The sequence below is a fragment of the Chaetomium tenue genome (genome assembly GCF_020726465.1).
Source record: "Chaetomium tenue strain MPI-SDFR-AT-0079 chromosome Unknown F5144scaffold_1, whole genome shotgun sequence".
NCBI lineage: Eukaryota > Fungi > Ascomycota > Sordariomycetes > Sordariales > Chaetomiaceae > Chaetomium > Chaetomium tenue.
In genome coordinates, this window is record NW_027117329.1 from 321,271 (window position 1) to 347,593 (window position 26,323).

General features: G+C 57.3%; 11 protein-coding genes across 11 annotated transcripts; 5 read left to right on the top strand and 6 right to left on the bottom strand.

Annotated features, from left to right (window-relative positions):
* Positions 1-504: 504 nt before the first annotated feature.
* F5144DRAFT_588068 (uncharacterized protein) lies at positions 505-2,718 on the top strand (the record flags this gene model as incomplete). Its single annotated transcript, XM_066789890.1, has 2 exons — positions 505-986; positions 1,050-2,718. The coding sequence occupies 2 exons, from the start codon at positions 505-507 to the stop codon at positions 2,716-2,718; spliced, it is 2,151 nt and encodes a 716-aa protein (XP_066647615.1).
* A 1,720-nt stretch (positions 2,719-4,438) lies between these two features.
* F5144DRAFT_542529 (uncharacterized protein) lies at positions 4,439-6,184 on the bottom strand (the record flags this gene model as incomplete). The annotated part of the gene is made up of 2 exons (XM_066787194.1): positions 4,439-5,449; positions 5,510-6,184. The coding sequence occupies 2 exons, from the start codon at positions 6,182-6,184 to the stop codon at positions 4,439-4,441; spliced, it is 1,686 nt and encodes a 561-aa protein (XP_066647616.1).
* Positions 6,185-7,033: 849 nt separating this feature from the next.
* On the top strand, positions 7,034-8,476 carry F5144DRAFT_477825 (Golgi transport complex subunit 5-domain-containing protein; the record flags this gene model as incomplete). Its single annotated transcript, XM_066785067.1, has 2 exons — positions 7,034-7,558; positions 7,673-8,476. The coding sequence occupies 2 exons, from the start codon at positions 7,034-7,036 to the stop codon at positions 8,474-8,476; spliced, it is 1,329 nt and encodes a 442-aa protein (XP_066647617.1).
* A 466-nt stretch (positions 8,477-8,942) lies between these two features.
* Positions 8,943-11,087, top strand: F5144DRAFT_634524 (uncharacterized protein). The gene is made up of 5 exons (XM_066792585.1): positions 8,943-9,294; positions 9,418-9,690; positions 9,781-10,035; positions 10,094-10,165; positions 10,214-11,087. Exons 1-5 carry the CDS (start codon positions 9,253-9,255, stop codon positions 10,796-10,798), a joined length of 1,227 nt encoding a protein of 408 aa, XP_066647618.1. The 5' UTR covers positions 8,943-9,252; the 3' UTR covers positions 10,799-11,087.
* On the bottom strand, positions 10,953-12,313 carry F5144DRAFT_588072 (uncharacterized protein; the record flags this gene model as incomplete). Its single annotated transcript, XM_066789891.1, has 5 exons — positions 10,953-11,513; positions 11,622-11,711; positions 11,790-11,864; positions 12,040-12,113; positions 12,193-12,313. 5 exons carry the CDS (start codon positions 12,311-12,313, stop codon positions 10,953-10,955), a joined length of 921 nt encoding a protein of 306 aa, XP_066647619.1.
* A 785-nt stretch (positions 12,314-13,098) lies between these two features.
* Positions 13,099-13,721, bottom strand: F5144DRAFT_3053 (uncharacterized protein). The gene has a single exon (XM_066783919.1). The coding sequence runs from the start codon at positions 13,558-13,560 to the stop codon at positions 13,183-13,185; it is 378 nt and encodes a 125-aa protein (XP_066647620.1). The 5' UTR covers positions 13,561-13,721; the 3' UTR covers positions 13,099-13,182.
* A 429-nt stretch (positions 13,722-14,150) lies between these two features.
* On the bottom strand, positions 14,151-14,896 carry F5144DRAFT_542533 (uncharacterized protein; the record flags this gene model as incomplete). The annotated part of the gene is made up of 2 exons (XM_066787195.1): positions 14,151-14,155; positions 14,428-14,896. The coding sequence occupies 2 exons, from the start codon at positions 14,894-14,896 to the stop codon at positions 14,151-14,153; spliced, it is 474 nt and encodes a 157-aa protein (XP_066647621.1).
* Positions 14,897-17,988: 3,092 nt separating this feature from the next.
* Positions 17,989-20,046, top strand: F5144DRAFT_3134 (uncharacterized protein). Its single transcript, XM_066783987.1, has 8 exons — positions 17,989-18,211; positions 18,266-18,401; positions 18,457-18,635; positions 18,685-18,721; positions 18,779-18,846; positions 18,905-19,296; positions 19,356-19,423; positions 19,604-20,046. The coding sequence occupies exons 1-8, from the start codon at positions 18,080-18,082 to the stop codon at positions 20,035-20,037; spliced, it is 1,446 nt and encodes a 481-aa protein (XP_066647622.1). The 5' UTR covers positions 17,989-18,079; the 3' UTR covers positions 20,038-20,046.
* A 282-nt stretch (positions 20,047-20,328) lies between these two features.
* On the top strand, positions 20,329-21,355 carry F5144DRAFT_500384 (uncharacterized protein). Its single transcript, XM_066786370.1, has 2 exons — positions 20,329-20,979; positions 21,076-21,355. Exons 1-2 carry the CDS (start codon positions 20,542-20,544, stop codon positions 21,148-21,150), a joined length of 513 nt encoding a protein of 170 aa, XP_066647623.1. The 5' UTR covers positions 20,329-20,541; the 3' UTR covers positions 21,151-21,355.
* Positions 21,356-21,416: 61 nt separating this feature from the next.
* F5144DRAFT_634547 (uncharacterized protein) lies at positions 21,417-22,453 on the bottom strand (the record flags this gene model as incomplete). The annotated part of the gene is made up of 3 exons (XM_066792586.1): positions 21,417-21,867; positions 21,936-21,999; positions 22,057-22,453. 3 exons carry the CDS (start codon positions 22,451-22,453, stop codon positions 21,417-21,419), a joined length of 912 nt encoding a protein of 303 aa, XP_066647624.1.
* A 127-nt stretch (positions 22,454-22,580) lies between these two features.
* F5144DRAFT_552652 (major facilitator superfamily domain-containing protein) lies at positions 22,581-24,993 on the bottom strand. Its single transcript, XM_066787758.1, has 8 exons — positions 24,912-24,993; positions 24,802-24,851; positions 24,673-24,743; positions 24,438-24,612; positions 24,315-24,385; positions 24,076-24,244; positions 23,621-24,022; positions 22,581-23,546 (listed from the first exon to the last, which is right to left on the bottom strand). Exons 1-8 carry the CDS (start codon positions 24,950-24,952, stop codon positions 22,897-22,899), a joined length of 1,629 nt encoding a protein of 542 aa, XP_066647625.1. The 5' UTR covers positions 24,953-24,993; the 3' UTR covers positions 22,581-22,896.
* Between the last annotated feature and the right edge of the window lie 1,330 nt (positions 24,994-26,323).

Sequence of the window (26,323 nt, forward strand, 5' to 3'; positions counted from 1 at the left end):
TCCTACTTAAAAAAGTGCTTCCTCCTGGAACCCAACCTGCTTTTCCTCCACACCTACCTACCTTACTTGGCATTTTTTTTTCTTCCTCCGCCAATCCGCCGGAACATTGTTTGCTGTTGATCAGCTTCGCTTCGACTTCGCTTCAACTTTCAGCCTGTGCCTATAATATCCACTGGCAATCCGGAACACCTGGAAGCTGTAGCTCCATTTGGCGTCGCCATCTTTTTTGTACCTTTTTTTTTTTTCCCATCACACCACCCAGGAAGCAAACCCGCGCTTCCCATCAACCACTTTCCCTTCCGCTTCCCCTTCCGCTCTTAATCCCGCCTCCCGCCTTTTCGCCAACTTTGAGCAAGCTTGGCTGGCCTTTGGCCCAAACATCTCCCCCGCACCCACCCCTGTCGGTTAGTCGTCTCAGCCTTGCCGCCCATTCCATATTTATTCCCCTCTCACCCCTGCTCCAGCACACCCTCGGCTTCCTCCGAACAACACAAAGTTGCGACAATGCCTTTCGCGTTCCGCCCTGTGAACAACCCGCCGCCAGCGGGACAAGCTGGCCAAGAAACCTCGTCGCCATCCCCGATGACGCCACGGCCGACCAGTGCGCCGGCACCATGTCCGAAGCCTCTTGACGAGGCCACGACACCCACTCGCGCGAGCTTTGGTACCAGCACGCTCGCATCACAAAAGCCCCTCCCCACCTCACCTTTCCCCGAGTCAGTGCAGGTACCGGAGTCCGCGGCGGGGCCTTCCAAGATGGTGCCCTCACACAACGCGAGGGCATCCAAGGATTCGGGCGATTCGGAAATGGGTGTTTTGGATGGCGAGGACCATGCCGGCGATGACGGAGCCGGTTCTGACGCCGAGAGCGCCAATGGCGACGGGTCCAAGCCCAAGAAGAAGAAGCCGCAGCGCTTCTTTTGCCTCAAGCACCCGCCCTGCACGCTGAGCTTCACCAGGAGTGAACACTTGGCGCGGCATATCAGGTGAGAACCCACCCTCAGCATTTCACCCCAGACTTGTCACTGACCCCAGGGACCGCAATTCAGGAAGCACACGGGTGAACGGCCCTTCCAATGCCACTGCTCCCGACGCTTCTCGCGCCTCGACAACTTGAGGCAACACGCCCAGACGGTACACGCCAACGAGGATATCCCGGCCGACTCGCCCGCTGCTACCGGGACACGATTTCAGAGGCAGATCAGGACGGACAGGGTACGACCGTCCGGTAGAGCTCGCGCTTCGACCGCGGGTAGTGTCGGGCCTGCGGGCCGTGGGCATTCCAAGTCGTTGTCCACTTCGAGCATCGCAACTGTGAGCTCGCTAGCCTCCGGCTACAGTGTGACTGACACCCGTCGCCGTCCGCCGCCGCTCGTCATGGCGGATCCTCGATCCCGAATCCCACTCGATTCGTACCGTGGGAACGAGGGGCAGTATTACCAACCGCCCTCGCCGGGTGACTTCAGCACACCCACGTCCGCAACTTTCTCCACCGGGACCGGCCAAAACAGCCCCCGGTGGGGACCCGTCCTGTCGCCCGGCACTCCTCACAGCCGGTCGCACAGCATGTATGCCGCCGGGCCCAGAACCCCCGGCCGCCGCCTCAGCGTACCGTCGGGCCACAACCCATTCCAGTCGCCCCATGGCCCGGGCGCCAGAGTCCCAGTTTTCTATGGCCACTCAGCGCACAACTCGTCGAATGCAGGCGCCCTCCCGTCACAAAACACCTTGTTGGCCTCGCCCACTTCATCCACGGCAACATGGTCGCGGAGGGATTCCACGTCGTCGACGGCTGATGAAGCATGGCGTAGACGCACCTGGCACCCGGATACACGCGATTATAACGGGACAAGTAGATTAAGCCAGGTCCTTACTCCAACTCAGATCCCACCCGATCCTATCCTGCTGCCCGCGCCGCGGCCCACAATCCACCAACAACAGCCGATGCGCCTTCCAGGCATCGCGTCCTTTGACGAGATCTCACGTCACAATCCCTTTGACGACATGTCAAGACGTCTGCCCCCGCCTCGCGGCCTTTCCCCCATGGTAGTTGACACAGAAGCCCCCAGGCGGTTCCCGCAGTATCAGCCCGTTGTTGAGCCGGCTGTAGAGAGCCAACACAGACCCGCTCCGCAGTGGGGTACGGACCTGAATCGCGGTTTGGACCGGCTGGCTATCAACGTACCGCCCACAGATACCGCAGGAACATGGGCGCGCGAGGCGAACCAAGCCCTCTCCGCCCGCGCCGAGCAGGCTCCGGTTAGGTTTGAGCCTGAGGCCAACCTCGTACCCCAGCATCTTCCTTCAATGGCGGGTGTTTTCTCAGATGCGGCCCCCGCCCGCCATCAGCACACCATGTCTGCGCCTTCTCCCAACGCAGCTCGTGAATCGAGGCGCCACGGCTGGTACCACGGGTTCGCTATCCGCCCCGCTGGGGAAACCATCCACGAAGGCCGACCACCCCACGTCGACCGAATTGTGCATCCCAACGTCAGCACCTTTCGGCCCTTCCCCCCTCGTGAAGACGAGACCTATACCTACACTCAACCATCAGGGCCTCCGGTAGAACGCATGGACAGAACCGACCGGATCGACCGGATGGAACAAATCCCCGAGCGGTCGCCGAACCAGCCGGGGGACTCCGACCAACTGAAGCGCCTCGAAGCGCTGGTGGCCGTTGCAACCAGCGATCGCTCCATGCCTCCTAATATGTACTGAAAGAAACAACCGCCATACTTTCTGTATGGCCTTTTCCTCTTTTTCCTTTTTCTCTTTTTCCTCTTTCTCTTTTTCCTTTTTCTCTTTTTCCTTTTTCTCTTTTTTCTTACCGTCATACATTCGCGGGTGGACAACACGATCCCTCGCTTTGCATACGATAGATACCACTCTGCGCCAACCTTCTTGCATATCTTGGGTAGGGGTGGGGGGCAATATTCCCGGTCGGCGTTGAACTAGAACTGCTTCAGGTTTTCCTTTTTCTTTCCATCTTTATGACGGCTCTTTCTCATCATCATCTCATTCATCTCGTCACGACGAAACGACACATGGCTCCAGACCATGGGATACCCACTCTCTTTGGTTCGGGCGGCTTGGGATGATTTTGGAAACGGGGTTCTGGATCTGGATCTTTGCATTGATGGGATTTCCTTACGGGTTTGGGTTGGGCAGGATATAGCGGCATGATTTGTGAGCTGGCCGCAAGGTGACTCATGACGATCCATGAACTCCGAATTCGGATTCGCATGGCCGTCTCGATATGGATGGGTGGACGGGACAGATGTATGTGATGAGATGACGGGCTTTGGAAGATACCCCTGGGAAGGAAGGATGGCAGGAAAGGAAGGACCGAAACACTCTTCTCTCGCCGTTGAGCGGGATGTTACTGCGTCACTCTCGACTGCTACCAATTCTGGCGTTTTGGCTTCGTGGATAATTTATTTAGTTTTGGTTCTACCATGCATCCCACCCCGTGCTGTGTGTTGCCCCCATTTCATCTTATCGATCCTGGATACGCCTACGCTACCCCGTCGCAGCACCAGAGTAACTAACATACGATCCCAGCTGAGGCGGAGTGGATGTTAGTTATGAAACAACCCTCTTGTCAAACCTCGTCAAATCCCCACCGCCTCACAGGTCCAGAGTGGCACATTGTCCCAAACATAATTCCTGACAACTATGATGCGGATGATATGGATAAAACGCACCCACACACCTGGGCTACAGTGAACGACGACTCGACAGCTGCAGATCTCTTCATGTAGGTAGTTCTAGCAAGCGACCAGCCGTCAGCTAGTTGCCTCGACGAAACAACCAACAGACGACTTCCTCCTCGATGATCTGATCTAACTGGCGGAGGAGGAGAAGGAGGAAGAACTTTGACCAATGGAAGTGCTGATGGTGGCGTTGATGGTCATGTGATTCTTCTGCATTGACTGTATTACAATGAACTAACTATTGAGGTTTAAGTACGTTATGAAGGAATCATGCTTTTGCTGTGATATCCAAAATCTGTGCCCGTTCCTATCTCCAAAATGTGGGTGGTTGTATGTACAGAGAGGGTGTTGGTCGACCCGTACGTGCATGAGGCATCTTCCCGCTTTTGGTGCCTTTTACATGGTGCCTGACAGGATGTGCCCCTCGTGGTATTATGCAAATCCTCGACATTGTTCCGACCGATGTCGGTATCCGCTCGATCGAGGCTTGCTGTTTGGCGCCGCGGCGCCAGGACTCTGCATTCCCGCGTCCCGCGATCTATTTGGGCGCAGCGACAGGTCGTTTGCCAACCGGCCGGGTGGCGGCAATGGTTGTCCTCGTCCAGCTCGAATCCGCTCGAACTGGTGGGTCCGTCAACTGCGTTGGCAGATTCCTGGCTGAGCAGTATCATGTTGCCCGCATTTGCTCGGGCCGAGTACGTTGCTGGTTGTTTCCTGCGCCCGACTCAGACATCCAGCATACTTCTAATCTGCTGGGGTGGCTGGCTGGTCGATGTGGTCGACTGGCCACTGAGGCTCCGCGCTACGTTCGAGGGTTGAGAGTTGGGGGCCGGGCGCGTACCCCCGACCGTATCTGTGTAGGATGGCGGTGGCGGGCCGTCCATCATTAACTCGGCACGCCGTCGGGCGGTTGCCGCAGCAGAGCCCTGCGCAGCCTCGGGGAACAACAAGCCGGCAGCAAGTTCGGCGGTACGCTCTTGCCGCCTCCTGTCGGATCTTCCTGTGTACGGCTCGACCGGCGGACTGGTCACTCTGGGAGAGGCAAGCGGAGAGGCAAGCGGTGGCGGAGACACGGGTGTCATCTCGACAGGCTCGTCGGCTCCTTCAGTACGGGTGGCACCGCTGGCCGGCCCAGTTGCTTTTGTTCCGTAAATTTCGCGGACATTGCGCATCAAGCGCTCGCGCATCCCCTCGTTGGGGTCCATGTATTCGCCATTGATGCGCTGCCACCACGACGGTTTGAAGACGAGGCCCATCTCACGGTTGAGCGCTTGCGTACGCACGCGGCGCTGGCGCAGCAGTTCGCGGTCTTCGTTGGGATTGAAGAAGCCGAAAAGGGCTTGGATCCAAACAATGAGCAGCGCAGGGGTATACCCGCCCGCGTAGATGGCCGCGTTCAGACCGCCGACCTTGAGAGGGCTGTAGTCGAAGTAGAAGGCCACCAAGCCCTGATATGCAATGACAGCCGCCGCTAACGGCATGATAAGAGCGAAGCGGAGCGGGGTGTACCGGACGAAACCGATGACACGGTTGAAGATACCTCGATTGCGCGGGCAATAATACTTGATTGAGTGCCGCAGCGAGAAGGCGGTTATCAGCCAGCACACGGCCAGGAGGAAAGCGGCGGCTTTGAAACGTGCGTCGGTCGCGGTGGGTGCGGCTTCGTCGATCGTTTGCTGAGGGTAGCGTTGATGCTGGATGGCTGTCCAGTTCCGGGGTACGATCATGAAAAAGTTCTGCATTACGTTCAGTCAGTTCCGGCGCTCGAACCAGGGTCGCGCAAGAGGGGAACGTACCAGCCAGAGGAACAGATAGGCAGCCAATGGCAGATAAAACTCGACTCTGGACCTCCTGTCGTCGTCTCGCAGCGAAAAGGGATCGGGGTCGATAAATTGCCGCTCCATCCAACTCCCCCAATGGCGCACAGCCTCCCAGACCAGCGCGACGGCGCCAATTTGCATGAGATACCAGAAGAAACTTGTTAGGATGATGGGCAGTTCAGGCAGAAAATAACGGTCGACATCCACCGAGACGAGCAGACTGATCATAGCAGTTGCGCACACGAAGGAGCCCCAGTACCACTGCCACCGCCTCCCGATGGGGTAGAAGCGCTTCTCTGCGGGAAGATGCAGCTTGCCGTGCTTGTTGAGACAGACGACGGTCATAACCAGGGCGATGCCGAACAGGACGGCATAGGCGATGGCGATACCGCCGCGCACCGCGATGCGTTCGGTGGGCGACCAGCACCATGTTGCGTTAAGGAAGGTGCCGTTCGGGAGAAGGTACGCGGGCGCGTAGTGGGCAAAGGTCAACAGACACCACGAACCATTGGACAAAGAGCCGTTGGAGTAGAGGGTGTAGTTCCAATGGTCGAGGGTCGTCAGGTTCAAGTGGACATTGTTGATTAGGGTGTCGGTCGCGTTGTCGCCCGGGGGGAACGAGAGGGCCTCGCGGGCCTGTAACAAGGCCATGGTTGGAACGGTGAGTTGCGAGGACAGTGGGCGAGAATATGAAACCGCGGATTAAAAGAATCGGTCGGTCGAGGAATCGGTCGGTCGAGGAATCGGTCGGTCGCCCGGAAGTCGAGGGATCGAATATCGAGTCGAACAACTCGAGCAATTGCACTGGCCTTCGCCGTCGCGTCCAAGTTAGCACATCGCGGGCATCGGGGGACGGGCCAGGCTTTCAGTCCGAGATCAGGAAGATCAAGACTCGAGTCGGAAAAAGCCGTGGCGGTGCAATTGGCGCGTCGATTGGATTCTTGCAGCGATTTGCGCTGATGAACCTCCGCTGCTTCCGGCAAGTCGAGGAGAAAGTTTAATCACTCATTTGAAGTGGGGACATCGCGAGTTCCAAGAAAACACACTGTGCTATTCCAGGCATACGAAATACGATGAAGTCTACGGGAACAGTACTGATTAACTGCTGTTTATAGGTCCCCCCTTTGATACTAAATGTAACCACAGAAGATTTTAGACCTGAGGTTGTCGAATGAAGAAGCGACCAGGTCGTATCGTTGCCCCCACAGCAGAGTCAAGTTGCGCCAAAATCTACCCACACAGTGATGACCTCACTGGCAGCAGCACCACCTATAAACAGCCCGGTCGGGCCTAACGCCAGCTCGCCAGCTCGCGGGGAAGCGGATGCCGAGCTGCAGGTGAAAACCCCACTGAAAACGGCGGAGCCCATGCCAGGGTCGCGTCCCGAGATTTGGCCTTTGCGGGTCTTGGCACCTCTGTGACGCCCACCACACCACACAAGCACACCACGCCGCACAGCACCCCAACCGCCAAAGTAAACAAAACCCACCCGCCCAAAAAATGAGCAGCGCTCCCATCACCCCCACCGGCCCCGCGGCCAACGACCCCGACGAGCCCTCCTACATCGACTACGAAGCCTTCCTCGACCCCTCCTTCACACCCTCCGCCTTCGCCAACACCCTCGTCCTCGCCACCAACAACGCCGCCGACACCCCCCTCGACCTCTCCACCCCGCTCTCGCGAGTCCTCTTCGACATCCAAGAAATCGACTCCCACATCGACCAGCTGACCACCCGCTCCGCGCTGCCCCTCCTCAGCCACACCTCCACGCACGCCCACGCCAGCGCGCACATCCTCGCCTCCCTCACCGCCCAAATCGCCGCCCTCAACGCCAGCCACGCGCAGCTGACCCGCGAGGTCACCCACAAACACGCCGAGGCCGACCAGGTGCGCGCCGTCGCCGCCCGCCTCTGGGACGCCACGCGCCTCGCCCGCGCCGTCGCCCGCGCCCTGCACCTCGGCCGCCAGCTCGAGGCCCAGCATGCTGAGTTGACGGGGGTGGCGGCGGCCGCGGGGGCGGGGGCGGTGAGTGCGGCGTCGTTGAGGGGGAGGGAGGATTATAGGGCGCTGGTGCGCTGTGCGCATACGTTGTTGGCGTTGGGGGGGTTGTTTGCGGGGGTGGGGGTCGTGGGTGCGGAGGGGTATGGGTTGGAGAGGGTGGCGGTGCTGAAGGGGTTGAGGGAGGGGGTTGTGGCGCCGGTGGAGAGGGCGGTGAGGGAGACGGCGGAGAGGGTGGTGCGGGAGTTCTCGATGGGGAGTGCCACTGGGGGGGCGGCGACATACGCACAGTCGGAGGAGGTGAGGACAAGGACGGTGGCCGCGCTGACGGCGTTGTATTTGTTGACGCCGCCGCCGCCGGAGGGGTTGGGGAAGGGGGCTGGGGAACGGTGGGTGCCGACGTTGATGCTGCAGGCGTTGGAGGTGTATTTGAGGTCCGCGCTGCAGAGCAGCATCGCGGGCTTGTCACGGGCGCTGGCGACGCTGCCGAGCTTGGATAGGACACTGGCGGAGGTGAGCGTGCGGTGTCAGAATGTGGTGGCATTGGAGGCTGTGCTGGAGGGGACCAAGGCGCCTGTGCACCCGCTACTGCAAGGGAAACACGCGGAGCAAGCGAGCGGGAATCTGCTACAGCCGCTGCTGGCATACCTGGAAACGGGGTCACTGGCGAGTTACTTTTGGCGGACCATGGCCGGCAGCATGGCGCCGAGGGTGCAAGAGATCATCTCGAAAGGGGGGGTTTCTGCGCGGACACTCAAGACAAACAGGCAAACTGTGGGCGAGGCTATCAAGGAGTGTGTGGCCCGGGGAAGCCAACTGCCAAGTGCAGTTGCTGCGGCCGCGAAGGGACAGGGGAGGGGCACCGAGGTTGACTCTGGTGGGAAACACTGGGAGAGGGAGGTGGCGGTGATGGTGGGGAGCATTGTCAACAACCTCGGGAGGTGATGCACTCAAAGGCGCCCATACCCGTTCCAACGCAACAAGGACGCCGAAATTAATACACGTTCGGGGCAAGCTTCGTTCTCCGTATGGCCTTTCTAGTGCTCTGCTGTTGACCAACTGAGCACCTCAACCATCCATCCCACCCGAGGCACCCGATAGACATCGGGGGCCGGGTGCTGGTGATTCCGTGAGCCTTCTTCCCGTCCCTACTCAAATAAAACGAACAACTGAATCCATTCGTCAAGTTCCCCCGCGCCGACGAGACGCGGATGCAGCCTCCTCCCTCGACCTATTCTACAGAGTCCACCTCTCCCCGCATCCCCGCTTGTTATCTGCCGACTCTAACCCAGACTTGTCCAAAAGCTCCCCAATCCCCAATTCTTCCCCGCATTTTACAACCAGAGGACAGAGAATGCACTGCCCCGCGAACTGGACGTTATTCGAGTTGTGGGGTTAACGGCAATAAATCAAGGGCCCCGAGGGCGACCTGCAGAACCAAATAGCGCTATCGTCTGACCTGCATATGGACCTGCCGCACTCTCGATCCACAACCACAATTCCATGAACCAGTTTGTCACGCTGGCCTTGGCCCGACCAAATGCGGGGGGAGGGGAACCGGGAACCGAGATAGATCGGGACGGCCCCCAACTGGGGGATATTGTAATAAGAAGGGGGATATTCTAATAAAACTAAGAGGTCGTACCTCGGCCCCCTGATCCTTCTCGAGTCAACAACCTACAAACCAACACCAAATCAGCTCACCACACAAGCACATCACCATGGCCGACCCAACCCCCAAACCCAAACGGCCCTTCTCCAAAGTCAGCCTCCCCCCCCCCTCTCCTGACCCCCCCCTCCTATCCCCCTCACCCACGCCCCCAATCCAACCCCCAACACCCACCAACTCACCAAACCCCCCCTAACCTCCCGCCTCCCTCCCACAGGTAATCATAGTCGGCGCCGGCCCCTCCGGCCTGCTCCTCGCCCTGCTGCTCTCCAAGCACGGCATCCCAGTGCACATCCTCGAAGCCGCCGCCGACCTCGACCCGCGCCCGCGCGCCGCCCACTATGGCGGCCCTGCCATACCCGAATTTGAGCGCGCAGGCATTGCAGCGGAGATTCGCAAGCGCGGGATTGTGATTAATACGATGTGCTGGCGGTACCCGGCGGATGCGAATACTGATGGTGGTGGTGGTGGTGGGGGGAGGGCGGGAGAGGTGATGGCGGGGTTTGATATGCGGGGGGTGTTGGAGGGGGTGGAGGGGTGGGGTGGGGGGGATTTGAGGACGCATTGTTTGGTGTTGCAGGACTTGGATCGGTTGATGCTGGAGGAGGTGGAGGGAAAGTATGGCGGGGTGGTGGAGTGGGGGAGGAAGGTGGTGGGCGTTGGGCAGGATGCGGAGGGGGCGTGGTGTGAGGTGGAGGTGGAGGGGAAGGGGAGGGAGGTGGTTAGGGGGGATTATGTCGTCGGTTGTGATGGGGCGAATAGTGCGGTGAGGAAGTCGCTGTTTGGGGAGGAGTTTCCGGGGTTTACGTGGGATGCGCAGATTATTGCGACGAATGTGAGTTTTGGGGAGGGAGGGGGGAGAGGTAAGGAAAAGGGGATGCTGACCGTGGCAGACGTACTACCCCTTCGCGGAGAAGTTTGGGTGGCATGACGCGAACTTTATCGTACACCCGGAGCATTTCTTCGTAAGACCTTTCCCCAGAAGCCCAACCCATCCTTACTAACAAACCCAGATGGCCGCTAGGATTACCCGCGACGGCCTCTACCGCATCACCTACGGCGAGACCCCCGGCCTGACCAACGAGGAATACCTCACCCGCCAACCCTGGAAATTTGAGACCATCCTCCCCGGCCACCCCAAGCCCGACGAGTACAAGGTGATCAGCACCTCCCCCTACCGCATGCACCAACGCTGCGCCCCCAAGTTCCGCGTCGGCCGGGTGATGCTGGTCGCCGACGCGGCCCACCTCTGCAACCCCTGGGGCGGGCTCGGCATCACGGGGGGGTTTGTCGACGTCGGGGGGCTGTACGACTGTCTCGCGGGGATATGGGACGGGAAAGCGGACGACTCGATCTTGGAGCTGTACTCGGAGAAGCGGATCGAGAAGTGGCGGACCATCATCGACCCGATCTCGCAGGAGAATTTCAGGCGGGTGTCGGACAAGGATCCGGCGACGAGGTTCCACAGGGATGAGTTTATGCAGATGCTGAAGAAGGGCGAGAGTGATGAGGTATTTTTGAAGGAGTTGTTGTTGGGGCCGATGGATGTGCGGTACGACTTTACACAGCATTATCATGATGCGCAGAAGAAGGAATAGAAAGAGGGCTGGGCCTTCGTTTGACAGATGACGTTAGATCTTGCAGTTCCTGATTATCACCTCTTGCGCCAGCAACCGTCTCATCAACCAAGCCCAGTCCCATGATGCCATGCAAATAAAACCCATGAACCTCGCCGTGTATTGTCCCTCGTCATCAAACCCACGCCTGCTCCCTGACAGGCTCCCTCCCAACATCCCCTCTCCCACCCGCGCCATGATACTGAAACTCAGTACGATAATACGGCCCGTGCTGTTCCGGCGTCCCATCCCTCCCCGCCCCCATAACCCCAATATCCGCCTCCTCCTGCGCCACAACCTCATACTGCCTCCCCCCCTGCGGCGGCGGCGTGACAACCCGCCCCTCCATCAACCACTCCCTCCCCTCCCCCTCCTCACCCCCACCAACGCCCACAACCCTCGCCTTCCGCCGCGCCGCCTGCTCCTCCAACAACACGCGCTTGATCTTGCGCATCTTCCACCAGATGTACACGGCCATGGCGAGGGTGGCGACAAAGGCGACGGCGAAGACGATGTTCTTGGCCGAGTTGTCGGCGTGGTCCTGCACGAGCAGCACGCCCAGGTAGACGAGGAAGATTTGTTTGGGCAGGGTGAGCAGGGTGGCGATGGCGAAGGCCCAGAAGTTGACGCCGCAGGTGGCGAAGACGGCCGTGCTGAAGTGGGAGGGGATGGCGGAGAAGCGGATGAGGAGGACGATCTGCGGTTGGGGTGGTTAGCTGTGGTGGTTTGCCGCGGGGAGCGGCGAGGGGGTGTGATTTTGGGTGGGGGCTGGTGAGGAGCAAGTAGGGTAGGGAGGCAGGCTTACCCAGAAACTGCCGTCACGCGTCAGGCGGGCGAGGGCGCCGTAGTTGAGGTTTGTCCGTTCGAGCTTTTCGGCTTTGCGGCGGAAGAGATACTTGAAGGCAAACCAGGTGCCGACTACGGGTTCTGTCAGTATTCTTCCCCCATGTAACATCCTCAGGGCCAAACATACGCTCGCCAAAGAATGTGCCCGCGGCCACGACACCGAACCCGATCCATAACCCGTATACCACGCCGCAGAGGAGAGCTATTATCTCGTGGCCGAAGAGTGGGGGAAACGATATAACGATCAAGATTGCGATCGGGATCAGCCATCCCGCCGGGAGATCGCGGACCTTTTCGGACCACGGTCGAAGGTGCTATCATCTCCACCGTCAGCGGCCGTGTTGCTTTACAGAGACTATCGATTGGGGATGGCTTACTTCAACGACTTGGTCATGGTAGACGGTGAGGAGGATGGTCAAAACAATGGCGATGATCGTGATAATCCAACATGCTTTTGGGCCATTTATCAGTCTTGGTATCGATTCATCGGATGCGGGCTGCTCTTGGGGAAGCGCGGCAGGGTTACACACCGAGGTATTTGGGTGCCAGGAACACCCGCTTCCAGTTCACTGGCTGGTAGTCCGTGTCCAATTCGCGCAACTTCTGGCTTTCCCCCCGAGACGTCATTTCAAGCGGTTTGCGGTCCCCCATGGCAGGTAATTTGAAGAGTCGGTGCACAGGTTAGGTAGCCCCTTCGATTGTGGCTACGAACAGAGACTATAAGACGAGGGGCAAGTCACCGATAAGTAGGAACCTGTAACCATGGGGTTGTCAGAAGCGCATGGGAGGGGAGATTTGCCGGGAAGACGGGGTGGCGAGGCGGTGCACGGGAAGGTGGCACTGCTCCTGTTTGGACCTGCAACGGATCAACAGAGTCACGCTCCCAGTGGCTGTCATGTCTGTGTGTCTTGCAGCCAAGAACGGGAAGCGATTGGCGAAAAAGCTTATTTCCAGGCTGAGGCCCAGGGACACAGCCCAATTTGACGTCAGTCGCCCGGTTTTGCCCAAACGGGAAATACCCGCACACGCAGGCTTATTATTTCTCTTCCATATGGTGGGTTCGAAGTAGAGTGCAGAATGCTTATGGTGCCGACAAGGCTCTCTCAGGTGGCAAGTACTAAATTCGGATCAGATCTTGTGTCTGCCTTGTGCTCGAAGGGGCAGTATGGGCCGCTAGATACAAGACCGCGCGATGATTGAGGGTTTCGGAATTGAACATCCCAACTTTGGGAAATGAGCACAGGATGGCACGAAACCGCCGCAGTGCGCCTTGGGACAGGGTGGCAGGCGATTGATAAGGGCGATAAGCTGTCCTGGCAACAAATCTCAAAACCAATTGCGCAGTTCTGCATTCAAGGCCCACATCCCTCCAAAATCACGTGCAGGCACCTCCATCGTTGAAAATTTGCAGGTGCGCACAGACCACCGACACTGCATATTTAAGGCCGACGGCGCTCCTAGAATTTCAGTTCTCTTTTCTTCTTTTTTCTTCATGTCGACAATACTTCAGAGAATCATTTCTATAGTATTCGTCCTCTTTTGTGTTCCCTAAAGGAGCCACAGATCCCACCCGGGTTGATGAACAATATCCTCGGCACCCTACAGTGAGATCCTTTTTTACTCTCGATCTGCCTGCAAAGGCGGCGGTCGCTGGCTCTTGGGCTGCGACTGTATAGAGAGTGGCGATGATCTGTACCCCGCCTTTTCGAGGTCTTGCCTTCGGGCGCTCGGGCGGGGTGGGTGTCGATGGAAGTCTGACCGGCCTTTTTTTTCTTTTCATTGCTTTCTCGGGCTCTGCTCGGGATGTGAGGAAGAGATTTCCTGGGCGTTAGTGTGGCAGATGCACGAAGTCGCTGCTCGACCCCGTTCGTCGCCGCAATCCAGGTGTTCAACCCCATCGACGGCGTCTTGCTCAGAAATTGGATTTTGTTACGTTAATCATCGAATGTGGCTTTATTATCGAAGCCTTCTGAGATGCCAGGCCAATCTTCTCGGCGCGTCGAAGCGATTGCGATTCTGGCGGCCGCGCCAAGCCGCTGAATTTGACGGCCCCACCTCGAACTGCAGGCCAACCAGGTGAGTCGCCGGGTCCGACAAGCCGACTTCACTTCCTTCGGCGAGGCACGGCGACAGCCATGCTTAGTGTTCAACGATGGGTAAGCTTGACCAAGCGATCCGGCAACATGATATGTAAATACTTGCTCCGGGATACTCTCACAGCCTAGAATCTAATGAGCCCAGTAGGCTGCTCTTTAACAGCGGAACGTTTCATCAAAGCACTAAACATTCTCCAGCCCAGAGATGTACCATGTCCTCGTGCCCAATTCCACGACGATACCAAACGAAGCAAGAGTAAGAGGAACACCAGGCTACCTTGATTACCGAGCCACGCTGTAGCGACCTTATGTCCCCGCGCCAGCCAGCCAGCTAACCGCCCCGATCCCCGATGCTCCATCCTCCCAAGGCCCAACTCCCAAACGCCATGTCATCACCCTGCCCCGAAACAGTCACCAGCAAGCAAGTACTAGCATCTCCCTCCCCAAACGACCCCCATCAACCCCCCAACCCCATCCATCATCCAACCATCCTTACGAACCCTCGCCAACCTCCTCTGCCCTCCCTCCCCACACCACTCATCGTCTAACCCCCCCAACCGCCCCGACGACTAATGATCAACCCGCCCCCACCACCCCCACTACCCCCACCACGACGACCGCCGCGGTTGCCAAGTCTGCCACTCCCACGAGGACTACAGCTCCCGATACCATGGCCCCGGCGGCTGTTGATGTTGTTGCGCCTGACGCCGCTGCTGGGTGGGGTGGTGGGGGTGGCGGCGCTGTAGTTAGCTGCTGCGAAGGTGGTGTTGTTCTCGGCGTCGGTGGTGGTGGGCGGGGTGTTCACGGCGGTGGTGGTGGTGGAGTTGGTGGGGTTGCTGGCAGGAGGGGTAGGGGTGTTGTTTATGGTGGTGGTGCCGGTGGTAGTGCCGGTGGTGGTGGTCTCGTCCGCGGCGGTAGTGGTGTGGCTTATGGCGGCGTGAGAGCGCTCATAGTCAGCGGCCTCGGCCGCAAAGCGAAGCGCCTCGAGGTGGTGCCGTTGACAGTAGCGCGACACGTGGTAGCGCTCGAGGAGGTGGCGGCGCCGGCACTGTGGCGTGCCGCGGTAGGCGCAGCGGTTCCAGAGCATGATCCCCTGGATGCAGCCGCAGCCCCAGCGGAATCGCTTGTACCAACACATGGCGGTGGGGTGTTTTTTGGTTGGGCTGCTGGTTCGGAGTTTGGGCGGCGAAGAGGATGTGTTGGATAAAGGATTCATGCGTGTAAAGTGAGATGGACGAGACAACTAGACGGAAAAAGCGTCCTTATCTTATTTATTCGTTTGTTGTAAAGTGCTTGTGGGCTTTCAGACTTGTTGGAAGTTGTTATGACGTGATCTGAGGACCGGAGCAAAGGGTCGAGTGTGATCCAGGCAATATATGCCCACCCGCCGAGACTGCTTCTTGCTGTGCTCCTCCCGCCGCTCTGTCGTTATAAATGACTTACCCGGGGTTATTGCCCGGCATTGTGCACTCGTTCACAAGTGATGTCAGCCTGCCCATTGTTTGTCGTTTCGAAAGGGATGACCGGTGACCCTTATTGTACTGCTCTTGGTCCCAATCTACAAATGGCTTTCTTCTTACCAAGTAGCTTCGTCGGATCCGTGTTTCATGTAGGTCGATGCGTTTTACAGTAACAAGACGAGGTATCATGAAGCTGGTGGATGGCGTCAGTTCACGGCCAGATACCACCCGTGCTAGTTGACGTTATCACGGAGGGATACAAAGATGTAACAAATCTCTATAGGCAGTCAATGGTCTTGACAAAGCTGAAGGGCAATTCAGTTCCCGTTTTTCTCTTCGTTCGTCGGGTACTTGTAGTGTTTGATAAAGACGCCCAGAAACTGTATGAAATATCACCTTCTCTTACACAACTGCTAAGGTCTAATGTTCGGCTGAGAAACCGAATAAAGATTGTATTACCTCGAAATTAGGTAAGAAAGGTTGAGTATTTTTGTTGAGTCTAAAACCGTTTAACGCCGCATGGGTACCGAGTCTAAAAAACTGACAACGGCTCACTCTTTAAGTTGATATCACCCCGCTTAAAGGAAAAGAGCAGCTCTAGTCCAGTAAACAGGAGGCTAACGGTTCTCTAATCCGCTCGATCTGCAGCCCGCTCCTTCCTTTAATCCGACACCCAACCGCTCCTGCCTTCCAAAAGCGGTTACTTTACAGCTTAGAGGAAGGAACGGCCTCAACAAAATGAGCGGTTCAAGTTCGTGAACTGAATAGAGAAAACTCGTTACTGTAAGCTAATATCTTCCGGCTTGTGGATATCCGCTTTGCACCGAAAGTGAGTCTGATGCGAGCATGTCAATAAATTAAGATAATCTTAACCCACGGCCCATCGCCTTGGGCTCGGTCCCCGATTAACGCAACTCAACGAGAGTTGCATGGGCCATCTTTTTTCCTCTTTTGTTTTCTATTGCGACAACACTGGCAAGACTAGCAGCATTGGGCTGTTTGACTGTTGACCACATACGCGATGGCTTCACTCAACGTGTATTAGTAACGCCATAATTCTCAAACGAGATGGCCATTTGCACTTTCTGGGTGAGGTTTCGATGTTCGGTCGTCAAGTCGCGAGGCGGCAGCTTTCCGCTCCAATTCTGCATGGCCGAGCATTGCCGTGGTGGAGACCAGCAAGCAAACCCTCGAATGCCCCACATGCCAGGGCTGCCACATGGCTGGGAATGGTTGCCCGTTTTGGAAATTGTTTGGGTGACGCTGATGGGAATCAGAACCATCGAATTTATTACAGAGACACGGCGCTTGGTACGGATTTGGGCATGCAAATCAACCAGGACGAAGATCTCGGCAAACAGAACCCCCTCACCTCTTTCCGATCTTCAAGTCGGCGATGATTCAAAGTTATTGTGGGTACGATCCCCGAAACCCTTGTCGCGAAGAAGTTAGCACATCGCAATCGCACGACCCCAGCAGCCTAGCGGCCCAAAAAGGACGCCAAGTCGGGACCAACAAAACAAGATTTTCGTCAGAGATGCCGCGGTTGAAGCTGGCTCCACTGAGCGAGCTCCAAGCTCTTCCTCCAACATCTCGCCCACACCAGTGACACCGAGACACAGTCCCACTAGTTTGATGATGGCACGCTGACGAAGCGTCGGGTGCAGGCAAGCTGCAAGCTGCAAGCTGCAAGCTGCCAGGGGCGGGGCTGCTCGATTGGTCGTCATGTCCGCGGGACGTTGCATGGCCCCTTTATCGTGTGGCAGCCGCCGTTGCGCGAGATTCTGACACTTTTGGTTCCCGCAGCGGCGAAACCGTCAAACCGTCGCTTGACAGGCAACTCCCTGCTCGAAGCAACGGCATAACAGACTGCCGCCCGTGTTAGCGTGAGCATCCAGAGAGCGATCTTCTGTAGCTCGTCAAACATCGGCATCTGGGCACCTTGATGGAAAGATAGCAGCCGACGAATCCCTCCTTCCAAACGCGGAATGGCCATCCCCTTCATTGGGGCCCAGGCTTAGGTGCAAAATCGACACCGATGCACCACACGCTTGACGAGGTCCTTGGGCACGCTTGAATCCTGGGCACGCTTGAGTTCTTGGCGCATTGGTGTCAACTCACAGCCGGCCGAGGACATTTGCACGTGCGAGAGGATGACAAGCTCTGCCACTTGCACCAGCCTTACCACCAGGGCGTCGCCCTTATATGTCGAATAAATACCTGGATGCTGGTTTCTCGTTCTACGTAGCATCGGTGCCTCGTTTATGGACAACGTCCATCCCCTTCATCGCCGCCAGGGTCGGAAAGAGTGTCCTTTTTCGTCAAATCGCGCGGGAGCTGACAGCCCCGTAATGGCAAACGCCCCTCCTCGGCCCACGAAGAGCGGGTCGGGATCTCCATACGCGGCTTTCACATGGGGAGCTCCCATCAGTCTTGGCCATTCACCATCCTCCAACCGTTGCAATGGAGAAGTTTGGCTCGACACAGCTCCGCACGAAAGCAGGGCCGGTAGTATCCCGCGAGAACAAAATTATGAGTGGTTTCAGCATGTGCCGTCTTGGGCAAGGCCCCGTTTTCCATGCTTCTGTTGCACTGCACCGATCTGTCAAGGACTCCCTGCCGTCGCATGTCAACATCACTCCCATGGACGTGGAACCTGGGGTCGGGAACCGGCTCATGTCATGCGGGTCTTCGGTGGCGGTCCTTGGGATGCAGGTAAATACAAGGTGTTCCCCCCGCTCCCTTGGTAGGGGGCCGCATGATGGACTGCCAGGACTCCGCCTTTCTCCTTTGCCCAGCTTCTTCCCTCACCGGGGTTTTAAACCAGGCTGCGAGGATCTCATCGCGAATGGTGACCTAACATGCTGTCCCTCCGATACGCCTGCGCCATTCTTGGCCTGTGTCTTTTTGTCCTGGGTAATGGCGCCGCCGCCGCCACTGCGGGCAGCTCACTCTCGCTCCAGGAGGGCTACGCCGCCCTCCCGGACTGTGCAGTACGTTCCGTACCGCCCATGAAGAGACAGCCGGCTGACGGAGTACTCTACTAGCGGGATTGCTTTTCTACCTCGATAGGCCAGTCTGATTGTGCCTCGGTCGAAGCCACTTGCCTCTGCGGCGATGTCAAGTTTAACAAGGCTGCCACCGGGTGCATCCGGTCGTCCTGCAGTATCAGAGAGACTCTGGGTATGGCTTTCTGGCAGGCATACTTGGTTATTCACCATATGCTGATGTTGCGTAGCTGCTAAAAACGTTACCGAGCTTATGTGTGGGCACTCCCCTGAGAGAGACGCAAGCCTGATCCCGGTATACTCCGTCTTCATCGGCCTGGCCGTCGTGGCCGTGATGCTGCGGCTACTTGCGCGAGTCCTCACACATGCCTACTTCTGGTGGGACGACTTTGCCAACCTCTTTGGATTCGTATGTGTGCCGGTTGAGATATTATCGACATCTGCTGACCGGGTTCAAGATCGGCTCTGCGCTGTTCACGGGCATGAACCTCAAAGGTAGCCTCCTACCCTGCAATTCGAAGCCCGAGACCGAGACCTAACCATGCCTTGTAGCCATTGACCTTGGGCAAGCCCTGGATATCTGGTTCGTCCGCCCCGATAACATCACACTCGTCGTCAAGGTGACTCACCCCAGCCCTGTTCCCCTCATTGCCAACCCAATCATTAACCACGCCTCAGATGTTCTTCGTGGAGATGCTCCTCTACACCATCACCCGGTTCTTTGTGCGCGCCTCCATCATCCTCTTCTACCTGCGCGTTTTCCCGCCCAGCCAAGACAATAAGCTCGGTCGTATCCTACAGTACACCATGATCTTCAACGTCGTCTACAACATCAGTTTTCTCTTCGCCGTCATCTTCCAGTGCACGCCCATCTCGGACTTTTGGACCCAGTGGGAGGGCATCCACCAGGGCCACTGCGGCAACGCCAACATCCTCGCGTGGGTGGCGGCCGCGACTGGCATCGCGTTCGACCTGTGGCTGCTGGCGTTGCCCTTCCCGCAGCTGCTGGCGTTAAACCTGCACTGGAAGAAGAAGCTGATGGGGGGGATGATGTTTTTTGTTGGTGCTGCGTGGGTCCCCTGCTGTCTATCTTGAGGCGCGAGCGGTAGATACTGACAACCAGCCACAGGGTCATGATCATCAGCCTGGTCCGTCTCAAAACTATCGACGAGTTCACCCGCGCCGTGAACCCAACCCGTACGTTAGCCTCCCCCCTCTCCCCCCTTTTCCTCTCCCACGTTGCCAACCCCACCCCCCACCCCTAACACTTCCAACCTCCCACCTCCCACTTCCCACCTCCACCCCCAACCCAACCAACGCACCAAACCCCCCCAACCCACCAAAGCCGTACGTACTAACCCCCCACCCCCCACACAGAAGACATAGTCCAAGTCTGCCTCTGGTCCGCCATCGAGCTCGACGTCGGCGTCATCTGCCCCTGCCTGCCCTCCTTCCGCCTGCTGCTGCGCCGCCTGCTGCCCCGCGTCATGGGCACCGCCTCGTCGCGCTACGAGCTCGACCCGGTTTTTGGCACGAACTTGACTGGGACGGGGGTGGGTGGTGGTATGGGTGGTGGTGGTGGGGTGAGGAGTGTGGTGAGGGGGAGTAGGGGGAGGAGTGGGAGTTTGGGGAGGGGAGGAGTAGGGAAGATTGTGGTGGAGAATACGATTGCGATTAAATATGGGAGGAGTGGGGAGTTGGAGGATGATGATGGGGTGAGTTGTGAGAGTGTGAGGGGGTTGGTGGAGGGGAGGGTGTCGTCGGCGGAGGATGAGGAAAGTGGGAGGAAGAGTATTGGGAGGGCGAGGTAGGGTATATGGTACCGTATGCTAGGGCTGGGAATGATGACTTTTACGTTTAATGAAGGATGGGTTGTTGCTGGATGCGTTATGACTGCTTGATGGCGATGCCAAGTTGCCCCTGGGAATCTGCGAATTTCCTCGACGCGGCCTGGAAGTTTCCCTCCAGATTACACATCTATCTGTACAGATTACATATCCATGCCTCCACTTCCATCCGGCGGCACTACCGCTTTCCAGCACGTTGCAGCCGGCCTCGTTTCCACTTCACCCCGAGCCCGGCCTTTCCAACCAATCACTACAAGGCACAAGTCCGACCGGTGGGGACCTCCGGCCGTTACCCCCATCCGTCGGACCCGATAGAACGTCACCACCCGCTTCCAGACATAAAACCACCCACCACCACCACCATCCTACCCTTTCCATCTCACAAAGAACCACCCCGGTAAACCAACCACGTAAACTCCAACCACCACAACCACAACCCCAACACCTCGAGTTACCCCACCACCCACCATGGTAACCTTCAACTTCGCCTACACCGCCCCCATCAACCCACCCGGCGCCAGCCCCATCCTCACCCCCGCCCAAGTCTGGACCGGCCTGCAATACAAGGTCCGCCGCGCCGAGAAATTCGTGCCCGTGATCACCGCGTGCGAGGTCATCTCGGAAGAACTGCCCGCCTCCCGCGCCGACGGGCAGCACGTCATCACGCGGCGGGCGACCTTCGCCGCAGGGGCGGGTCCCAAGGGCGGGGGTACGATCGTGGAGGTGTGTAAGTTGTACGCGCCGTGCAGGATCGATTTTGGGCAGGAGGATGGCACGACGGTGGGGAATTATGTGAGTGTGGGGCCGGGGGGGGAGTTGATGATGACGTATGTTTTTGAGTGGAGGGTGGAGGGGGTGGAGGAGGGGAGTGAGAGGGCGAGGGAGTTGGAGGGGGGGTATGTGAAGGTGAGTTTGGCTGTTCTTTTGCGCTCTCTCTGTCGATTGAGTTGAGTAGGGGGGGGTTCTTGGCGAGAGGGGGGTGTGGCTAACGGATGGTTGTAGATGGCCAAGATGGCGGTGGAGGGCAGCATCGACACCATCCGGAAGATTGTTAAGGGGGAGATTGCTATGGACTGAGAAGGTTGCGGGGCTGGGTTGTCAAGAGAAACCTCTGAAAAAAGACGGGTTGGCTAGGATGTGGCATATGCACTGATATTCAGGGGTACCCAGACTCGGTCAGCCTTAAAATAGAAATATCAACGTATGGGGAACCCCAACCTCCGGTTCTTGCTGTAATAACAGATGTCCGGTGGCGCTATGGGCTAAAATGAATAATCCATGCTAATAACCTGCGCGTGTCCAAAGCCATGGCCCGACCCCGTCCCCATCCCCTTACTCCCATATTATACCCCCCACGGGTGAGGCGGGTAAAACATGGTCATGCCCGTGTCCACAAAGCTCTTAGTACTGCACAGCAGCTCCGGCCCGTCCGCCGTATCCCGCACCATGTTCCAGAACCGCGCCAGCCCGCTGAGCGCCAAATCAGCCGGAAATACCTTCTTCTCCGTGGTCTGCAGTCCCTGTCCCGCAACGAGCACGGGCGCGAACCGGGAGCACGCCTTTTGATTGCCCGCCTTATCTCCGTCAGCGGAGTAGTCCGTGAACCACCACCACGCCGAGTCGCCGCAGAACTCGGGTGTCTCGTGATTGCCTCGCAAGGGCTGTGTGTACTGCCGGTTTTGTTCGTTTGAGCGCGTGGTGACGTTCAGGATGGTCTTGCCATCCTGAGTTCCGATTCCGAGGTTGACGCTTACGGTGATGTTTGAGTTGTTATCTACGAATTTGGAGAAGGTCCTGGTACCGAGCATCCATCGTGTTAGTCTGTTTCTGAGTATGGTATCAACGCAGCTAAGCAAACTCACAGTTGAGCCGTATGTGAGTCCAGGATTTCCGCACGCATCCAGATGACGTCCGAACTGTTGATGTCTGCCGAGAGTCAGTATCTGTGGCCAGCGGGGCGTGACAGGTTGGTGGTTGACGTACAAAAATTGTGCGCTTCCGGAATAACCAACGTCGGAAAAGCCGGGCTGAGCTCGAACATTGCTGATGCCATATACCCCCGGCCTGGATCCGGCGCGGATACTAATATGCTGGCTGAGAGCTTGGTCGAACAGTCGTCGCCGCAGCAGAGGGCGACACCATGTTTGACATGCGGCCATGTAAAACTGTTTGGGTTGTCGCCCGGGCGGCCGGCTACTTCTGGGACTCTCCAGGTGGCGTCGATGGCCGAGAAGTTGCCGACGCCAGGAATGTTCGAGGTGTGCATACTGACTCCGCAAAGATCCTTGCGGTTCTTGTTTCCAAGGGCGCCTGGCAAGCTGTATATCGCGAGAAGGAGGAAGAGCCCGGCGGCGTGCTTGAAGATCTGTAGCTGGTGCATTTTGCGATTGCAGAAAGGTTCTGGTGTGAGTTGTAATAGGCGGCGTGTTTGTGGAAAGGCCACTCTTAAAATATTCATGGAATAATGGTTAGAAACTTGCAGGAGTTGGAAACCGGAGTGGTGATCTGGGACAGTATATTGCAAGGTGATGATGGCCTAAGGTGCTACATAAGTACCCCCCACATGTCATGCGGCGGCCCCTAAGTTTGGATGAAGCCAAGCATAGCACGAGGGTTGGTTCTTTGTTATATAACGAGCCACGAGGGCCTTGGAGTTGAGACCCGTGACCAGGTGGCCCACGTGAGTTCCTGGACATCTCAGGAGAACCCCGGGGAACGGAGGTATGACTGGCTGCGTTAAGCTGCAATCTCTAGATTCCTATCCAGAGACCAAGCAAGCCCAAGATCAAGATATTCTGACCCCCCATACCACACGCCAGCCCCTTAATGCGTAGCAACCTCCTTCACGCTCGCCCGGTGCACCCTCGCCAGCCACGTCGTAGCCATAAAGCGCCGAATCCTCTTCCCCCACAGCATAAACACCACCAACGCCAGATTATTCACCAACACCACCGCACAAAACACCCCCGCAATCATCACCGCATACCCATACTGCATCACCCAACTCAACAAATCCAGCCCCATCCCAAACGAAATCGCCTGCTTCCCCAGATTCATCGCAATCAACATCTCACTCACATTCGCCGTATAGCTATCAATCGCATACGCCAGCGTAAACGTAAAATAGAAATAACTCGCAAAGTTATTCATCGCCACCCCCGCAAAATACGCCACCCAGTGCAAATCCCTTTCCGCCGCGAACCCGTACACCACCAGCCCCGCCGGCGCCAGCAGCATCACGGGCAGCATGACCCCCAGCCGCATCTCGGCCTCGCGCACCCCGCCGTTCTTGCGCGTGAGGCGCGCGGCGAGCCGGTCCGAGGACGCCGTGAAGGGGATGGCGAGCAGGTAGCCGATGAAGGAGGCCACGGCGATGAGGCCGGAGGAGGTTTGGGACCAGTTGTAGGGGGGAGAGGTGATTTTGAGCGGGAAGGTGTAGTTGAAGCTGAGGGCGCCGAGGCCGATGTAGATTCCTGGAGGGGGTAGGGGGGTTAGTGGGGAGGGTGAATAAAAGGGGGAAAAGGGGGGGGTGGAGATGGGGGCTGACCGTAGGTGGTGATCACCCAGAGGACGTGGGGGACGAGGAAGTAGGTGAAGGAGCGGGCGATCATGAGGAAGAATTCGGTCTGCTTGTCGTAGACGCCCCAGAATTTGAGGGTTTGGAGGAAGGTTTTGCGGGGTGGGATGGCTACTGCGGGCGTTGCGTCTTCGACCATTACGGCATTGGAGGTGGAGTGTTTGTCTTCGGTTTGGGAGCTGGAGGATTCAAGAGGTGTCTCGGTTTCTGGTTTGTTGCGGTGATACAGTGACTCTTCCACGACGAAGAAGGCGAGGATGAGAAGGGCACAGCCAAACGCAAATTCGACGTAGAAGAAGAGGCGCCAGGAGTAGCCGCCGGCGAGCATGTATCCCGCGTAGAGTGGGCCGGTCGAACCAAAGCAAAGGCAGACTGTTACATATGTCAATGTTCGTGTACCCTAAGATTCGGACAGAGAAACAAACCGGTGTAGTAGCCCAGACGCTTTCCTCGCTCGTGCAGGAAGAAGATGTCGTTGACCAATTGTACAGGAAGCGCCTCGCAAACGGACGAGGCAAAGCAGTGGATGATTCGCGCCGCCATTAATCCTTTATACGTCGTTACCTGTGAGCAGGCAATGAGACCGGCGCAGTACTACCACCCAGGTGCCAGTTAGACAAGACTCCAGGCTCAATACCACCGGAACAAAGGGAGAGCAACTTGCCCCAATCAACGACCCCAGCATCACTGGTCGGCGGCCAAACTTGTGATATGCAGGGACCAGGAGAAGGGAGCCTGCCTCTTAGTTAATGCCGCTCGCTAGCCCACGAGAATCTAGGGAACCCACCAAACCCAAAGGCAAGATTCGCATAGCTAATTAGGTTGCTCGCCTTGGTCGGTGAGATGTCAAACTCTTCCGAGTAAATTCCGATGTAAACTGCCGGGCCAAGAAGTGCCGAGTTGCTGAGAAACGAATAGGCGGAGCAAACGAGGAGGATGAGGCTCTTGCGGGTGTTGGACCACTGCGTAGAGGATGTTAATGCGCCATAACCTTTTTCGGTATCGGCGACTGGAATACGAACCTGTAACGGGTCGTTTGGGTCTTCTGCAGGAACTGGATACAGAGCCTGGCCGTAGCCGGTGTCGTCGCCCTCTGGTGTCTGTCAGTATCTTCACTGAGAGTAAAACGATGGCTTTTCTTCTAAGCATACCCTTGGTGCTAAGGTCTACCGTGCCGGGTACATCACCCTCCCTGGCATGGCTATTAAACGGAGGCGTCAGTTAACCGCCACACGTTTGATGTTGCAGCGAGGGGCTGCACCTCTGCACTAGGTGCCTGCCTCTATCTTGTTGAGAGCCCATGTCTGTCGAGGCAGAAAGTGTCAGGCTATATTAAAGTTGTGTGAAGTTGGAAAAGGATGAGGTGGGTCGCTGGGGGGATGCATGATAAATAAATTAATGATTGTTTAGACCGGCAGACGACGCCGTTACACGACCGGGGAAGGTCACTAGCAGGGGCTGGTAGAGTACGACCTTGACGGCTTCAAGAGTCCTGACGAGGATTACCTGCATGATGCTAGGTTCTTGGTTGGCGTCAGGTTGGGGAAATGTAACCATGGAGCCCATGTCTGCCGAAATCAACCAACGGCGGCGTGGTCTGGCCCGTCAACCTGGTTCGGGATGGTCTAAACTGGTTTGCTCGGAAACCATGATCCGTGGGACGCGTGCGGCTTCGAATACTCAATATCCCTGCAGCGCCACGTCCAGATCTACATGCCTAACCTGAATTACTCTTTCGTTGGACAAACAAGTCTGCAGTAAGTCAATAACTCGGCCATCTTGGAGAAAGTTGGAGAATGAGGGGTCATTGTCGAGCCCGAGGTCAGCTGGTTGCGCCACGCTGAGATCGATCATAGATCTGGGCTCCGAATGGAAGCTTAGCGTGGCATGGGCTACCGTGCCGGTGGGACGTGCATCATGACTGCCGTGCCCACATACATTAGTTATTCTTGGGGTATGGTGGGTTTATGGCACATGGCGGCAGACTAACCCCCGGCCTCCGATCATGTTGTGTTTCTCGGCCCGTATGTGTTTTGAGCTCGTCCAGGGGCCTTCTCCGAGACCGTACCCCAGATCATGATCCTGCAAATTATGGGTGACACTCTTGCTCGTTGATTGACGTATCAATGCAATCCTCGCTCGGGCTACCACCCCTGAAGACCGCTTCGACTAAGGTGCCCTTTCGCCCCTTTCCGCGTGTTATACAGTTGGGCTTTGGACATCTCATGCATCGGCACGGGGGGGGCTGGGTAGGTGCTAGCTAGTAGGTCTCAGGCAGTCGCTGATGTCGGTTGCACATTCCAGATCTACGCAAGACGAGCTGAAATCCTCACGAGTCAGCACACGGTGCGCTCAACCGTCAAAAGACGTCGATTTACAAGTCAGTGCCAGACTTAGGGAAGTGTGTGGATTGGTAAATGGCGCTAGCTAATACCGTGAAATGTCTTACTACGACAGTGTGCGTGTCTTTTGGCGCGGTTCATCACCGCGTATCATTTGGGTATCTGATGCCGCCAGGGCCTTTGTGGGTGACTCCAACATGGGCGTTTGAGAAACATGACACCTCATAACTTAGAGATTCGGCTGCATGTTAGGCTGGGTTCTTCTCAAGGTGGCGATATGCAGTAGGACGGGTGTTGGGTAGCAGTGCTTGCGGGGGACAACTGAGAGACC

What these genes read in the sequence shown, in the direction of transcription:
- F5144DRAFT_3134 (XM_066783987.1), top strand. Translation starts at nt 18,080, where the DNA reads ATGCTGTCCCTCCGATACGCCTGCGCCATTCTTGGCCTGTGTCTTTTT. An exon ending in CCGCCCTCCCGGACTGTGCA is followed by an intron (nt 18,212 to 18,265) that starts GTACGTTCCGTA and finishes GTACTCTACTAG; the next exon opens with CGGGATTGCTTTTCTACCTC. An exon ending in ACATCACACTCGTCGTCAAG is followed by an intron (nt 18,847 to 18,904) that starts GTGACTCACCCC and finishes ACCACGCCTCAG; the next exon opens with ATGTTCTTCGTGGAGATGCT.
- F5144DRAFT_3053 (XM_066783919.1), bottom strand. Translation starts at nt 13,560, where the DNA reads ATGGGGTTGAACACCTGGATTGCGGCGACGAACGGGGTCGAGCAGCGA.
- F5144DRAFT_634524 (XM_066792585.1), top strand. Translation starts at nt 9,253, where the DNA reads ATGGCCGACCCAACCCCCAAACCCAAACGGCCCTTCTCCAAA. An exon ending in CGCAGATTATTGCGACGAAT is followed by an intron (nt 10,036 to 10,093) that starts GTGAGTTTTGGG and finishes TGACCGTGGCAG; the next exon opens with ACGTACTACCCCTTCGCGGA. An exon ending in TACACCCGGAGCATTTCTTC is followed by an intron (nt 10,166 to 10,213) that starts GTAAGACCTTTC and finishes TAACAAACCCAG; the next exon opens with ATGGCCGCTAGGATTACCCG.
- F5144DRAFT_552652 (XM_066787758.1), bottom strand. Translation starts at nt 24,952, where the DNA reads ATGGGCTCTCAACAAGATAGAGGCAGGCACCTAGTGCAGAG. An exon ending in GCGTCTGGGCTACTACACCG is followed by an intron (nt 24,023 to 24,075) that starts GTTTGTTTCTCT and finishes CATATGTAACAG; the next exon opens with TCTGCCTTTGCTTTGGTTCG. An exon ending in CTGGGTGATCACCACCTACG is followed by an intron (nt 23,547 to 23,620) that starts GTCAGCCCCCAT and finishes TACCCCCTCCAG; the next exon opens with GAATCTACATCGGCCTCGGC.
- F5144DRAFT_500384 (XM_066786370.1), top strand. Translation starts at nt 20,542, where the DNA reads ATGGTAACCTTCAACTTCGCCTACACCGCCCCCATCAACCCACCCGGC. An exon ending in TGGAGGGGGGGTATGTGAAG is followed by an intron (nt 20,980 to 21,075) that starts GTGAGTTTGGCT and finishes GGATGGTTGTAG; the next exon opens with ATGGCCAAGATGGCGGTGGA.